Source organism: Rosa rugosa, chromosome 3, assembly GCF_958449725.1.
Source record: "Rosa rugosa chromosome 3, drRosRugo1.1, whole genome shotgun sequence".
In the NCBI taxonomy this organism is placed as follows: Eukaryota; Viridiplantae; Streptophyta; class Magnoliopsida; order Rosales; family Rosaceae; genus Rosa; species Rosa rugosa.
Genome location: NC_084822.1, coordinates 29067183 through 29082697, shown reverse-complemented (window position 1 = coordinate 29082697; position 15515 = coordinate 29067183). Strand labels below are relative to the sequence as shown.

The 15515-nt window shown below is 37.7% G+C and overlaps 2 protein-coding genes, 1 long non-coding RNA gene and 1 other non-coding gene across 5 annotated transcripts; 3 read left to right on the top strand and 1 right to left on the bottom strand.

Annotated features, from left to right (window-relative positions):
* Window positions 1-332: 332 nt before the first annotated feature.
* LOC133735525 (abscisic stress-ripening protein 3-like) lies at window positions 333-2490 on the top strand. The gene is made up of 2 exons (XM_062162926.1): window positions 333-820; window positions 2021-2490. Exons 1-2 carry the CDS (start codon window positions 431-433, stop codon window positions 2213-2215), a joined length of 585 nt encoding a protein of 194 aa, XP_062018910.1. The 5' UTR covers window positions 333-430; the 3' UTR covers window positions 2216-2490.
* Window positions 2491-4604: 2114 nt separating this feature from the next.
* On the top strand, window positions 4605-7128 carry LOC133738906 (uncharacterized). 2 transcript variants are annotated; one of them, XR_009860370.1, is made up of 3 exons: window positions 4605-4747; window positions 4918-5105; window positions 6826-7128. It is a non-coding gene; the product is annotated as an uncharacterized LOC133738906 (long non-coding RNA). The 2 variants fall into 2 exon arrangements; XR_009860369.1 differs by lacking the exon at window positions 4605-4747 and having other exon boundaries at window positions 4754-5105.
* A 2992-nt stretch (window positions 7129-10120) lies between these two features.
* LOC133735762 (egg cell-secreted protein 1.3-like) lies at window positions 10121-10737 on the bottom strand. Its single transcript, XM_062163200.1, has one exon. The coding sequence runs from the start codon at window positions 10724-10726 to the stop codon at window positions 10262-10264; it is 465 nt and encodes a 154-aa protein (XP_062019184.1). The 5' UTR covers window positions 10727-10737; the 3' UTR covers window positions 10121-10261.
* A 759-nt stretch (window positions 10738-11496) lies between these two features.
* On the top strand, window positions 11497-11568 carry TRNAH-GUG (transfer RNA histidin (anticodon GUG)). Its single transcript has one exon. It is a non-coding gene; the product is annotated as a tRNA-His (tRNA).
* Window positions 11569-15515: the final 3947 nt, after the last annotated feature.

Sequence of the window (15515 nt, the reverse complement as noted above, 5' to 3'; positions counted from 1 at the left end):
AAACTATCAAAATTTTAAACATTTATAGTAATGAGAGCAAAAATTAAGAAAACTAGTCATTTTTAACCAAAACTATACCCGCGCCCGTGAAGTTTGCTTAATTATCATTAAGGAACACGTGTAGGGTGATCTAGGTAACAAGACGATCGATTTTAATGCATGTCTTGCTTTTCAACCTAAATATGTAAATCTATACCAAGCCTTTGCTTGACTAGCAATGCACGTGGCAAGCGAAGAAGAATCCCACTTTGGGGTTGATTTTTTCTGAAGAGAGAGGAGAAGCCAAAATTAGAGAGCTCTATGGTCACCAACACTTATAAATAGCCACCACCATGCACGCCAAGTCTCCCACACCCAAACACAGAACCTTTCCTCATAATCTTAGCTACATTCTTTGCAATTTCCCCCAGTAATACCCACCACCGCCACCATGTCTGGAGAGAAGCACCACCACGGCCTCTTCCACCACCACAAGGACAACGAGGATAAACCGGTTGAAACCTCCGCCTACAAATCACAGACTACTTACGAAGGCGGCGGCTACAGCGAGACCACCGGTTATTCCGCTGAGGGAGAGGGTGGCAGGTACAAAAGTGAGACCACCGACGCGTATGGCTCAGCTGCTCCCGGCGGTGGCCGATACACCAGCGAGACCACTGGTTACGTCAAGGAGGAACACGGTGGCAAGTACAGCGAGACCAGAACCGAAGCTTATGGCACCACTGAATCCGGAATCGATTACAAGAAGGAGGAGAAGCACCACAAACATCTCGAAGAACTCGGTGGGCTCGGTGCTGCTGCTGCTGGAGCTTATGCTTTGGTACAAATTGAATTATCCCTACATATATTTAAATTCTAAAAGACTAACTGATGGAACATTATATTATATGAACGCATCATCTAGGTTTTAAGTTTGAAAATGACTTTCTCAGTTCTTTACAAACTCACTGACGGATCCATGAGTTTTCTCTGTAGCGGAAACATGCTGAATATTACAAACCCCATCTTCATGCCAAAGTCTCTTGCATTCTTATAAGATTAAGTGGCGCATTTGGCATAGTAGATTACTTACAAGTTACAACAGCGCAGCTTCCCTTATTTTGGCCGATTAGGCAACATGTTTGAGTATTTTAATAAACTGCATGCATGTTGCTCGTGACAATACATAGGATGAGTTGCAAGAATTCATGACTAATTAGAGAAATTCAACCACGTGGTGTGGTGTGTTGGTCGAACGGCCTAGTCTGGAACCCCCAGGTCTAGCGTTCGAATCCTAGCTCTATCCCGTGGCCAGCAGATTTGAGGGACCATTTGGGTTCGTGCGTCTGCGGTGCAGTGGATTAGTCTGGCTTTAGCCGCAATGTCGGTGCAGGTGTCCTGGCGCTGGGATACCACTGCATGGGTGTGTGCGTTACTAACAGCTAACTACCCGATCAAAAAAAAATTAGAGAAATTCGACATCGGTCCTGGACCCTACATATTCATCTTACAGAATAGGAACTACTTGTGTCTTTTTCATCCTCATTAAAACTCGGTTACAATGTGTCAAAATAATTTGTCCTTTGATCTTGTTGAAATTGTGATTTTTTGGGAAATTCTACGGTACCTGTATGTATGTGATACACTCATGTACAGATCTGACAACAATTTTGTTGTCATTGTGGTAAATAGAGTTATTTTTTGGGTAATTTTAGTTCTATTACAGGTAATTACTCCACCTACGATATTTTTACAAGTTTATGAACAAATTGTTGTCGATGTAGTAACTTGGTTCAATTATATGTAAATGTGTAAAACAGATGTGATAACTTTGTTGTTAATGTTGTAAATTTGGTTCAACTAAATTGTAATTTTGGTTCAATTAGATGTAAATGAGTGTATGATAAACATCTAAGTACTCTAGACAACCCCGTGATTTTTTTTCTTTTTTTTTCTCTAAATTGTCAGTTGGAGTGGTAACTCTCTTTTAAGTATTTGTTAGTGGCTTAATTGACTGATTATGATATCTTTTAATTTGCAGCATGAGAAGCATCAGGCAAAGAAAGACCCGGAGCATGCCCACAGGCACAAGATTGAAGAGGAGATCGCTGCAGTGGCTGCAGTTGGAGCCGGTGGGTTCGCCTTCCACGAGCACCATGAGAAGAAAGAGGCGAAGAAAGAGGCGAAGAAAGAAGAGGAAGAGGCTCATGGAAAGAAGCACCACCATCTCTTCTAAAACCCAGCTTGATGATCTCCATCAATAATTAACTATGTATATTTTGTTTGCATGTTTAACAAATTTTACTTATTTGTTCTCTGTTAATTAATTATGTGATCAACAGTATATGTACATTATCTCAGAGTCTGGGATTAATGCCTGTTGATAACGTGTTTAATAATTATGTGTTCTTTGTGAGATATGGGTGTTATCTGGGTTTGCTTATTTGCTCTTTTAGCATGCCATGTATGTCATTGTTGATAATAATAAATAATATCGTTTACTTGGTGTAATTTCTGTAATTTTTTTTTATGTATTATTTTGTGAATAACAACTTTAAAGAAATGATAACTACCCTATCTTGCCGGATCGACGGTCCTCCGGTCTAGGTACATTGCCCTGCGTCGTCGGCTTTGAGTATCTACAACATTTGCGTGGGTGGATTCATCTGTCTAACCTGTGGACGTTGCATGGCTGCGGTAGATTGGGTCTGAGGAGCGGCTACAGTGCACGGCTTCTCATCTGGCCAACGTCTTGACTGCGGAAGGACTGGCTTGGACGACTGGTCTTGGTGGTCGCTGAATTGGGTGCGGCGACGGCGTGTTTTTGCAGGCTGCACGAGGATCTGCTGCAAGGTTCGGCGTTCGAGGGGTGTAGCAGGCCGAGTCTTCGGCGGTCTTTGCTCGAGATGGTGATGCATGGCTGGAAAAGCCGGCGGCCAAAGCTATTCGAACGGTGCGCCGCCAGAGGACAGGACGGCGGTGGCGGCAAAGGAGCAACGAGCAGTGATGCTCCTCCTCTGTTGGCTTAGGGTTGGGGCTGGGCTCAACCTTGGGCTGATGGGGCAGGGGACTCTTCCTGCTGGACAAGACTTGATTTGGGCTTGGACCTACGGGCTTGGGCTCAAGTCAAGGCAATCTGGTCCTAATGTATTAGGGTATTGAGCCTGTGTGAGGTTTTTTTTTTTTTTTGATCAAATAAGAACTTCATTAATAAAACGAAGATTACAATGAGAATGGGAGATAAAAGCTTCAACCGAAACTTTCCTCACTTTAGACGTCAAAATGGACATCTATACTGACGCACTGTTGAAGCCAAACTAGGCCCCGACTCCAAACATACTAAAAAACTTAACTAAAATACTAAACTGGCACCAGACACTGTGGCAGAAACAACAAAACGTGTTGGAGCAGACGCAGCCAAAAACACCAACTCCCACCCAGAATCCACCTGGCCAGCAATTGATCGACCAAGCCAACACTTGTCGTTGCTTCGAACCCGATCAAGGGGATTTCTGGACAGTCAGACCTAGGACTAAAGAAAACCCAACACCGTCATCCCACCACTACATCCCACCACTACTCCAAAGCGCCATCACTTCCAACCCAACTCCTGACAGGAAAGACCTCCTAGAAAGCCATTAATGCTCGTCTATGCCACAGGCAGACTTTGTGCTGACTCGAAACTAGGCAGGAACGACCCTCAGGAAGGCCAAAGTGATGATTGTCTCTGCCATCACCTGCAGTGCACCCGACCTAAAACAATGAAAGGAAAAAAAAAAAAAAAAAAAACACCCACCAAACTGTTTCCCAGATTGGGCCCAAAAACACCCACCAAGCATCGACCCCAGCCCACTTTCCACAGACCACCACGCCGTTGCTGTCGGACCCAGACGACTGTAGAACAGTCACCACCGGCAGAACACCAGCAGATCAGATCGCCCACCGCCACAACCCCATCCCTCAAGAGCCCGAGCAAAACGATCCCTGCGCTGTGACTCCCTCCGCCCCATGCTGTTATGCAATCCGAAACCACATCACATCCAAACTCCACACGATCTGTGAGTTGGATCCATCCACAAACCCGGAATCCAGATCGATTGCGCCCCTCAACCACACGACAGAAAACCACCCTCGGCCACGCACCATTCTTCTGTGCAACCACCGCCGCCACCTGAAAACAATGAAAGGAAGGCCTCCCAACCCCCGACTCGGATCATCTACATCAATATCCCGTCCGGCCGCACTCAACACACGCCGACGAGGCCAGAGGCCAAGGCAAGCATGGCGGCGCAGCCGGACGAGCGGGCTTTCTCTCTTAGGGTTCTCTTTTTCTCTCCAGAGGCGGCCGTTCTGCGGTATAGGATATTGTTATACATGTATTATTCGGACAAATCCCAGCCTGTGTGAGGTTGGATTGACGATCTATGACGTTTCTAGTGTCCTATTTGTACCACAATTGCGTGATTGGCAAGTGGAGGGTAGTTGAATGATTTCTTTTCCGTAGGAGGCTTTTTCATTCTTGTATAGGGTTGCTTAAATGTGAGCGTCTCAGTAATCTTTAATGGTTCGCTTTAGCTTAGGTAGGTTATTCCATATTTTCTTGCCGGATTTCTTATGATATTTTGGTAGACTTCTAATGAATTCATTTTGTTGTTGATCTAATGAATTCAACTTCTATTCCAAAAACTACCCTATCTAGGATTCTAGGCTGCGTTGGGGGAGGCCTTTTTGCTCCCCTGCTTATAAGCGCCTCTACATCTCGCGTTTGGTAAACTAGCTTCTCCTCTACTTTTTTCAGAAGCCAGCGCTTCTTCGATAAGCCAAAGCCGCCAATGACCTGCTTTTAGAAGCAGGAGATGGTTTTTGTCACTGTAGCGGTACTTACTGTAGTTTAATGAACTTTTGGAAATACTGATTTCTATCCTCTCTTCGTTTCAGCAATTTCACAATGCCATGAAACCCTTCTCTTCTGTGTTCAAGTTCGAAGCCTCACATGCAGTGCCGCTTCATGACTCTAGTTTGATCTCTCTCTCTCTCTCTCTGACTGCCTTCTCCTCGCCTCTCATCCGTGTTCAAAATCGAAGTCTCAATCCTTGATTGCTGGCTGCTTGGCAATTTGATTCAGGGTTAGTCTTGTATATATTTTAGTTTCAATTTCTTTGAATTTGATGAATGTTTGAGATAATATTGTTCTGGGTTTGACGGATATGAGATCAATTATGCTTGGATTGCTTTGAGTTTTAGATATATTCTTTTTTTCTGGAGCTAAGAAGATTGTATAGTTCGTTTAGATGGAATTGTAAATTCTTTGTCTTTTTGCTTAAATTTGTGTAATTGGGTACTGAATCAATGTGGGTTTGATTTGATTTTGAAAAATGGGAACCAGATCGAGTATTTTTCTTCCAGTATCTTCAATTTCTTCTTCCTCTTCCTCTCTTTGTTCACTCAGTTCAAACATGCCCGACTCTCCTAGACGGGTCTGATTTATATAATTATATGTTCTTTGTATGGTTTTAGAGAAAACTTTAGTTTCTTGGAATTTTGATGATTATAACTGAATGGGATTTGAACCACTATGGTGGTTGATTCTGTTGATTGCATTGCTTATACTAGTATTAAACTCTTACTGCTGATGCGGGGTTTGAACTAGTTGAATCGTACTAGCATTGTATGGGTGCTTATTATGATCTTAGAACAAATACTCTTCAAGAGAAAAACAACATAAAATAGAAAGACGAGATGTTTGTATGCTATCTTAGAAAGGGTCGACTGATATATGGGAAGTGGAGATGTGATCTCAATGGAAGCTGTTGAGAGAAGTGGAGGATATTATGAATGGGTGGACAGCCCAAAAAGGAGCAGATAGGAGTGCGGGGAGGATGAGTTTTTTCTTTTTTGGAAGCTTTTGGTATAAGTGCATCATCGTTTTTTTCTGAATTTTTTCCTTGCTCTTTCTCAGTACATTCTCTTTCTTTCTTTGGTAGCCTAGGTACCTTGATAGTTAAGTCTAGTGTGTGTTTTAGATCTATGTTACTCTATAAGAGTACTAGTTGAAAGCATTCCTGTAGAATCAGTATTGAGCCAGATGTGTTGAAAGCATGGGCTGATTCTGAAGGCATAAAGGTACAGATTTAGCTTTTCAGGTATTAATACTTCCATGAATGAGGTCATAATTTAAATGTATTTTCTCCATCAAGCATCTCAATGTTGAAACTATATAAGGATCGATATAAAAACAATTGGGATAAATTGGAATGTTTTCTGATGCCCTGGTGATGTGTTAGTGTAGGTATGAATTAGGTTACTGGTTTGACAAAAGCATTGGTTCAGTGGTGTATAACATTTGATAGTAGGTTTGACTCTCATAGCATTGGTTCTTTTGCACCATTTGCATCTTTCTTTTGCTTGTGTTATATACTTATATTTTACTGAAAGTTTGACTCTCATAGCAGATCACCACATTCAAAACAATTGATTTCTCCCTCTTGCTTTATATATTGTTTCTTCAGATCTGTGTTCATTTAACATTACTCTTTCCAACTGGTCTGCGTTTTTATTGTTTTGCATCGATTGCAGCCTTGTGCTTCACTTAGCCCAAAACTTAAATTGCATTGATGCTTACCATCCAGACTTTTAGCATTGTTCATGTCATCCTTATGGACTATGGTGGTGGTCTATGGAAGTCATATGTGTAAGTCATTGAAAGAATGGCAACTGCTATGATTAGAACTGTCAATTCAATAATAATGTATGATTTCTAGTGTTGGGCTATCCGTCCTTTAACATTCAATTATTTGAGTATTGAATGTTACATATCAGCTTACTGGTCCTCTGGGTATGTTGTAGGTACTTGAGCATACTTGGGTTGGATCAACACAGCAAGAGTTGCTGCATTAGGTGGGGCTAGTAGTACATCCAAGAGGGGAAGGATTCAGTGCTTCTTATCTTAAGAAGGTTGTGTAGGAAGTGATTTCAAACTGTAGTGGATAAGTTCTTTCACAACTATTTTGTACCTTTTGTTATAAGCCATTTGACTTGTAGAGGCTGTTGAGATTTACAACTTACTTGTCTGATTTTTTTTTTTTTTTCCTCTGTATTTATTGTGTCTAACTTTTGAGATCCAAAGAGAAATAAATTTATTATGTTCAATTGGCCTCCCCCTTTAGCTGTATTTCTTTTTGCTTAATCTTATAGGTTTTACAGTAGCTAAGTCAATGAGTAAACTATCTATAGAAGGTTTCAAGCTCCATGATTGCTCAAGTTGTTTCTGTTGGATTTTAACAAATGTCAGACCCTCTTTATGAATCAGGTGAACTTCATGCAACATGTCTCAGATACAGTGCATGTTGTTCATCTCGATAAATTGATCTCTTCTCTATATGTGCACATTCTGAATGTTTTTTACTTGCTTTAGGAACCGAAACGATTCTTGGTGTCTCAGCATTATGGAAATGAGTAGTGAAAAATTGGAAATGGTATTTTCTCTTTGATGTTTTGTGAGAAAAGAAGATTACCACATTCAAAACAATTGATTTCTCCCTCTTGCTTTAAAATTGTCCAATATTAATCATATGGTCACCATGATTTATAAAAATTGAAAGTTAAGAAAAATTTGTAAGGACATAATAAAGATTACAATAATGATAACAAGAGCATTTGAACAACATTTATCAAGGCAAAATAATCTTTCATGTCTAAATTGGTCATTCCATAAATAAAAAGCACAAGCCAGTTTTGAGTTTACTAAACACTTTGTCACTGCTTTTGCCACTGACAGCACTTATAAAAAGTCAGTTTACCAAACACTCAATTACTTTGCTTTTCAGCCACTTATTCTCAGAAATAAGCAGAAACCAGCTTTTTTTAAAAGCATGCATAGCCATACCAAACACACCTCGATCTAGACGGTATGTGGCATTCTCTTTGCTGTTTTTTCAAATGTAGGACCATCGATGGAGATCATATATGGTCATGCATGTATGTTGTAGTTTAATTACTTCAATTAACTAACTTCGATTAGAGGTTTCAATAGAGGCTTCAACTTCACTAGTGTCTCTTCCAGACACGAATATATTTGGCGATCTCTTCCATTAGAGGCTTCATCTTCATCAGTGCGTGGCTCTTCCAGAATCCAAACACGCATAGATTTTGGCGATCTCTTTAGACAGGGGTTAGTCGGCTTCTCTTAGTTGGATTTTGCTCAAACAGAGATGCAAACTAACTAATAAATTCACAAATCCTACCTTAATGAGTTCTAATTCTTAAATAGTATCATTGCGTCTAATTCTTTGTTGTTTTTCAAAAGAAGAGCTCCAAGGCCCAAATGACATATATTAACAGAGTAAAAATTACTAAATTTCATCTTAAAAATATAAACGTGGTGTTAGCAACTTAGCACCAATGCGCGCAAACATTAAATAAATAACATGAAACAGACGACTATACTACCCCCTTAGTTAAAAACAACAAGATAAAGAACTATTTCCACACACACCCCCGCCCCCACACAAAAAAAAAAAAAAAAAAAAAAACCCACCCACTCTAATGAATTTTTTTTTTTAAGCCTAATGCAAGTTTATGATTTAGGTTTATAAGTTGGGAACTCATATATGCGGGTCCCAAATTTTTAGGCAAAACTCACTAAAATCATATATTCGGACTCAAGTAATTACAACCCGATAGCCCGACCGGGCTAAGGAAAATCCTAACCCTAAACCCTATTTTATAAATTATATATGAGTAATATTGATTTCTACACAGCGCACATAAGTAAACACTTGAAAGTGAATCAACGCAATTATGTTCTGAATGTGGATGCTCAAACGGGAGTGACTCCTTTTCTACTCTACTAATTAATTCTCAGATTCTCCCACTTTTTATAAACCCAATTCAAATTAATTTACCAACCATCCCGTTGAGAATAGTTCAGTCCATTACAAAGAAGGGTCCCGTAGTATTGATCGATTAATGCCCAACCACATCAACATGTGTGCATATACATACATATAGATTGATCAAAGAAACTTGTTTCTTTTTCTTCTTAATTTCATGCATGCCTCATTATGCATATGTCTGGATGTACGTATGAGTACTTGAGTAGTGCGTATCAATTCACAGTCGACTCTGGACGTATTAGACCTCATATCGGCCATAATATCTCTTCCATCGAAGAGAAGAGAATGGGGGTTACGCAGTACTAATAATTAACTAGGTTAATTGAGTTTTGATGAGTTAGTGAATTATAAGCTTGAAGAAAGTACCATGCACTAAAAATCCATCACTAATAACTAGTTGGTATGTGACTCTCTTTTGTGATGGAAAGCATTCAAAGGCATAGATCAAGATCATCAACCACCATGAATCATATGGATATATATGCACTCCATTAATTTGTGTGACTCATGAATGATATAGAAAGTTAGAATGGCAGGTTATGGAGAATGGCACTCTTTTTTTTTATATATAGTTTTTTGGTCTGAAAACCAAAAGAAAAATGGAACCTTTCCTTTCTTGGATATTATTAAATTGTCTATGTAATTAGCTGAGAGCAATAGTAAACCCCTCTACCCAAGTCTAATCCAATCATGCCCTCTTCTCCTTCATGAAATATATATATATTTATATATAGCCTGCTACCAGCTATTATTAATTTGTAATGAGACTTAAATTACTTGATATTATATGCCTATCACAAGCTCCATACAGTTGGGACTGATCGATATGCTTATATCAAATTATACACTCGAAGATGAACCCTCTTTATATACCTACCGATAGGATTCGCATCTAATTATGCTGAACTAATTCCATGCCATCTCATATGATTTTGTTGATGGAAAGCAATGGATCTGAATCTCTTTTTCTTTTTCTTTTTTTGTCTATGATGAGATTGATCATTACATACTATAAATGGAAGAAAGCAATTGGGTTTCGAGAAAGGAGAAAGTGAAGACATAACTTCTTTAATAAAAGGGTTCGACAAATAATTCTGCCTAAGCTTTAATGAGTTTATTAGAGAAATGTGAATCGTTCCATTAAGTTCTTAATGAGTTTGTTTGACTTGAGGGTTTATGGTTTAGCAATTTAATGAATAAAAAGGTAATGGAAAATGTGCTGCTATGCACAGACTAATTGGCATAGAACTGATACGATTATTATTTTGGTTTATTCAATAGTACTCTTCATTAGTTATACACCTCATAAGTGTGAGAGAATTAAGACATTACGAGCAGCAAACAAACCATACAAAGTTATTTATTCCAGATTAGCATAACTGGATTCTTCAAGGAGCCATATCAGCCTGATAAGGAACGTGAACTGCTCTATTAGGATGAAAAACGGACGGTGGTGATGGTATCAACGGAGGAGAATATTGATGAGTTTGTTCAGCCTCGTCGCAATAACCTTTGAGAATATCAGTCTCTTCCGTGGTAAACCCTAGCGAGCCGAGCAAGGCAGGCCAACACTGGTGCTCGATTACCCGAATAGCTTCACAACATCCATCACCCAAAGAAGTCTGGCCATTCAAGAAAAACATTATAGCCTCACCGCTACATGACTGGAGCTGAAGCAAAGAATCCCAGCAGTTGGAGGATTCTCCATCCAAATTCAACCTAGCTGCCAGGCTTGGATCTGATCCGGTTGGGTCATTCGTCACCAAGGGTCGATAAGCAGAAGCCATGAATGGCATGGTCAGGGCAGTGAGAGCAGTGAGAGTTAGGAAGAGGTTGGAAGTGTTCAAGGCCATTGTGATTCTGTTAACCAGGAGATAATGTGTCATGTGTGAAGGGACAGAGGAGAAGCGAAGGTTTAAGTAGTGATGGAGATGCGAAAGCGTTACGTGCATGGGGTGGTGAAGAGGCTCACGATTATAGTCAGTAATTTTAGTGGATATTAATCAAGAATTGATTATTCATATAATTAGCGATGGTTTTGTGATGTTTGGTTTCCCTTGGTTGGGCTGCTCTCTTTGTGGGCTTGTGCTTTGCGCGCTTTGTACGTTGAGTCTTTTGGTTGGTATGTTTGGGTGCTTGTATAATTCTTATATCCCCACATCTTCCCATCGGTTTTATTTTTCTGGTTATCTTTCAATTTTTTCCACATTAATCCTCCACATTGCAAAATTAAATTGACCATCATTCATGAATTTCCGACCATTCACATAATTTGGCGATAAATTACTGAATAACTATATCGATAGTCTTAAGTTTGGACTTTGGAGTGTGGTACTCTTCCCAGGAACTTGTTTAGTTTGGGTTTAATGAGGCCACTAGAAACTCTTTGTTTGTAAATTATTACCAAAAATTAAATGAATATTTTCTCTGATAAAAAAATAAATAAATAAATTTTCGGTGCCTTCGTAGCGAATTTTAATTTTTGCAAATGCACACGAAATTTCTGCAACTCAGTAGTGTTCTGCCGAAATTTCTCATATTTTTGGCATCCAAATGAAATTGTCTAGTCTGGCTCTGGACCGCCAACCTTTATATTTCTATTCTGGTCTGTTTGACATCAATTGTGGCTGTAGTTTAGTGGTAAGAATTCCACGTTGTGGCCGTGGAGACCTGGGCTCGAATCCCAGCAGCCACATTCAATTTTTTCAGGAGGCTAGTCTTTTTGCCCTTTTTTTTTTTTTTTTTTTACAATTTTTTTTAAAAAAATTTAAGTAATTTTCTTATTAATCATAAAGTGCTTCAGGGATTCAGGCTCAAGAGCAGCTAGTGTGTGTGTGTCTATATAAATATATATATATATATATTTTTTTTTTTTCTTTTCTTTTTTGAACACAAGCTAGAATATTTCTAGTTTCTCTTTAGGATGCGAGGTGTAGTCCAATAAAATGGCTACAACACTTAGTGGCCTTATCACTTCTTGAAGGAGTACAGGCCAGCGCTTGCGCTCACTGCATGAGAAGTTCAAAACCCGCCGAGGTGGAGGTTAAATTGTAGCGGCCACCTAGCTAGTGGGCGTTTGAAAATCAATGACAATTAATGGTACTGAAATATATAGGTTGACAACGTTGGTATTGGGGTTTGTCATGGAGCTCTTAGCCTCTTACACGTCCCAACATATTCTCTTCATATTGAGGCAGAAGCAGTTCGGTAGGCTAGGTTTGCTTTGTGCTAGCTATACTTAAATGTATAGCTTGGGTTTAACGAGGCCCTCACTTTTCTAAATGTTGCCAATTTACACCCTATAATTAAATTTTAAACTTTCCATCCAATTTCTCCGTTAACTTGGTTAGCATGTGAGAGAGGCCTTTTCGTCTCTGCAATTATCACCCAAAAAAAGAATGTTGCTATTTGTACGTAACAAAAATCTTAGTACACCCTGGCCAACTATAAATTTTTTGCCTCTATCTTCCAATATTACCCTCATATATTAATAAAGGGTAAAATCTTTATATGGTACCTGATCTATCACGAAATGCATTTTTTGGTACCTACAAATTTTTAGGGAGTCTAGTGGTACCTGTATTATCCCTCCGTTAGCCATTTTAGTACTTCTGTCAATTATTCCGTTCAAGTATAGGTAAAATCGTAAAACACCTATTTTTCATATTTCTTTTACAATTTTTTTATTAAACTAAATTAAAATAAATTAGACTAGGTTAAAAGAAAGACCTAGAATTGAATTTAGTGAATATCTAGATTTACCTACCATCTCTATTGATTAATCATATTAATTGTTCGAGAAAAAAGTTATCTCCAAATTAGTATATATTAAATTTTCATAAATAAAAAAAAACTAAACAAAAATAAAAGTACTTAAATTAATTGACCCAAGTATCCCGATAACAGTGAAGAATAAATTGGGTATTATTTATCTTTTTTTTATGTGTCAAAATATTTTTTAATTATAATTATTCAATATATTAAATTCTATAATTCTAATTATGAAGAAAAGACTATTTTACCCTTATTATTTTACTCACATGAATGTCACATGACCGCCACGTAGGCATTTTTAACGGAATAATGGACGGAAGTACTATAAGGGCTAACTGAGGGATAGTACAGGTACCATTGGACTCCTTGAAAATTTGTAGGTACCAAAAAGTGCATTTCGTGATAGTTCGGGTACTATATGAGGATTTTACCCATTAATAAATCAAGAAAAAAAAATACAAAAAACTACTTTGTATGCTAACGACCAAATATTAATTAAGCTATCAGTTGCAAGCTAACGACCGATCTTGAAATAAACGAAGTGAAGTGAAGAAGAAGAAGAGATAGACAAGTGACCAATGGCAAGTTTTTTTTTTTTTTCCTTCTTTTAACGAAGAACAGTTTTGTATTTTTTTTTTTTTCTTTAACGATGTGTTGGTTTGTATAATTTTTTTTTTTTGGGTGATAGTTGAAAAGACGAAAAAGCCCCTCATGTGCTAACCAAGTTAACGGAAAATTGGATGGAAAGTTAAAAAAATAACGATAGGGTGTAAATCGGCAACAATTAGAAAAGTGAGGGTGTAGATAATTAAAATTGAAATATCATGGAGTAAATCGGCAGCCATGGAAGAAGTCAGGAGGTAATTTGACTATTTTGCTTTTAGAATATACTCTACAAAAAGGAACTTGATGCTTATGGAAGCCCAACCCAAATGATGAAAATTTAGCTAGATGATAACATCTCAAACTCTGTGGTATGAGCTCAGAAGAAAAAAAAACAAAACAAAACAAAATAGATTCTTCAAAATCAATAAACACCAATAAATAACTAATAAGGAATAGAGCAAATATTCACTGCGATTTGCAGAGTCGCAGACACTATGAACAGTCTTGGGCAACCAATAATATACAATATTTTTTAAACAAACAAAAGCCAAGACAAAAACATCAACAACAAAAAAAAAATAACGAAAACGTAAATAAAAACAAAAATAAAATTAGTAATAAATGACGAAATTAACTGGTCAAGAAATATTTAAAAATGTGCCCGCCCTCCCATTTTCCCACGAAAATCTTGCGCGGTTTCCCACCGACAGAATAGCACTTCACCAGAGAGAATTAATTTTATATTAGCCAATAATATTCTATTTGCATCATTTAGTAAAATAATAAAAGAAAAAAGAATAATACTATTTCTTGGTCCACTCTGACAGCTACTGAAAGCTACAGACACAAAATCAATTCAACAAAACAGCCAGTCTTACACGTGCTACATGCTCCCCTTCTACATTATACCATCCCGTCCAAATATGTTAGCAAATATTAAATTCTCCCCTGCTAACATAATTCCAAGTTTTTATTTTATATTTTATGGGGAAACAAACAAGAACATTAGCAAGAGATTATAACTTAGGCGTCTTTTGGACGAAGTAGGCATGATTAAAAGTATAAGGACGTTAAGGGGAAGCTTCATTAATCCACATTTGCAATGATGAGATTTGATAGTCGATAGCGAAAACTGCACCTGCTGTAAAATTTACTTCTCGAGTTATTTTGAAAGAATGGAGATTTGGAGAATAAGTACACAAAATGTTATTTTGAGAAAAGATATATAAGTATAGTAAACTATAATATTAAACTATAATTAAAATATTGGAAATTGTGGACATATTACATTTCAAGAAAAAAATTTTAGATTAAAATATCGAGAAAATATTTATAGAAAAAAATATACCAAATTTTTAATAAAAATTGTATAATTAACTAAAACAAAATATTAGAAAGATGCGAAAATTCATTATCAATACTTGTGAGAAAAAAAAATTTGAAAAATATTATCGATGTTTTATTTTGTAAAAAATTAAATAACTCTAATTTTTAAAGTAGAGTAAAATTCACACTCTATATTTATTTTTTAATATCTCAAATTTTATCTTTTAATAATGTGGATTGTAAAAATCTGATATTAAGATGTAAAAAAATATAAAGTGAGAATTGTAAATGCGAATTTCACTCCTTTTTTTTTAATATCGTAATGTCATATCTAAGACTCCAAACCAAATAACTTACTCCGAAAAATCCTAACAAATTATGGTTTCTGATTCGACATTTTTAAACCACGAAACGCTCGGCTTCCATCTCGGTTAAAGACTTAAAGCACATGAAAGAACGAATGTTATTTCTGAAATTTTTTTTTTTTTTTTCTCTTTCTCTGATGTACGCAAAATCTCTCCAGCAGACGAAGAAAGAAGAACGGCCAGCTGTATCCATCAGTTCACCAGTTCAGAAATGGTCTTTTTCTCTTGTGAGGCCCATCCTCTGGGGCCCACTCAATACGTGTTCGTGTGGGGCCTCCGGCAAACGATTGCGGTAAGCGTCATTAGTCTTAATCATAGCAATCCTTTCATTGTTTTGTAACTCGTGATCAATCATCAAAAACCATGATTAGGGTTTTCGTATGGTAGAGCCACGTGGACGGCGTTTATCTACTGTGTGTGAACAAAGGGCCTAGACACGTGGCTTTAGTCTATTGGTTTCATATACTGTAATTAGGATTGGGTAATTAGACGCCACCGACGAAAGGGGGAAAAGAGTTGTTAAGCATCCGAAGCAATTATTAATACTAATTATGTTCCTAACTTCCATTAT